This window comes from Eimeria tenella, genomic scaffold (assembly GCF_000499545.2).
Source record: "Eimeria tenella Houghton genomic scaffold, Eth_scaff1819, whole genome shotgun sequence".
Taxonomy (NCBI): domain Eukaryota; phylum Apicomplexa; class Conoidasida; order Eucoccidiorida; family Eimeriidae; genus Eimeria; species Eimeria tenella.
The window spans coordinates 735-1,226 of record NW_013541652.1 but is presented as its reverse complement, the minus strand read 5'-3'; the positions used below and the strand labels follow the sequence as shown (position 1 = coordinate 1,226).

At 41.9% G+C, this 492-nt stretch overlaps 1 protein-coding gene across 1 annotated transcript in view; it reads left to right on the top strand.

Annotated features, from left to right (window-relative positions):
* ETH_00043200 (uncharacterized protein) overlaps window positions 1-153 on the top strand; it is a gene marked incomplete at both ends in the record, with an annotated part of 559 nt that extends 406 nt beyond the window's left edge. Inside the window, one exon of the mRNA XM_013373926.1 lies at window positions 3-153. Within this exon, the coding sequence (XP_013229380.1) occupies window positions 3-153 (151 nt within the window). The remainder of the gene's footprint in view (window positions 1-2) is intronic.
* Between the last annotated feature and the right edge of the window lie 339 nt (window positions 154-492).

Below are 492 nucleotides of genomic sequence, written 5' to 3'. Positions count from 1 at the left end.
CGTTTGTGGGTGGTGCGCCGCTGCAGCCGCCAGCAGCAGCAGCAGCAGCAGCAGCAGCGGCAGCGGGAAAAAAGCAGCATTTTCTCCCGGAAAAAGCCCCGAAACAAAAGAAAAAGAAGTGGATCTTTCCAGAAGACTTCTCGTCACTTTTAAAGATGCATGCGCTGCAGCAGAAACAGCAAATCGAGTGCTGCGTTCGGTCTTGTCGGGGGGGGAGCTTCGCCGCGGGATGAAAAGGTATTTCTCTCTTTTCCTGCCGCTTTTTGGCGTTTTTAATCCAAAAAAACATTTTAAATTAATTTATTTTCTTTAAATTCTTTTATTTCATCAAATTAAATCCACAAAAGCCTTCAAATCCATCTCTTTCATTAAACGCGAAGAAAAGGACCTCAAACCTCCGATTCTCGCCAGCCTCAAAGCCATTCCATCTCTTCTATCTCTCCCACTCAACTAATTAATTAATTATATAATTTAATTTAATTAATTTAATTA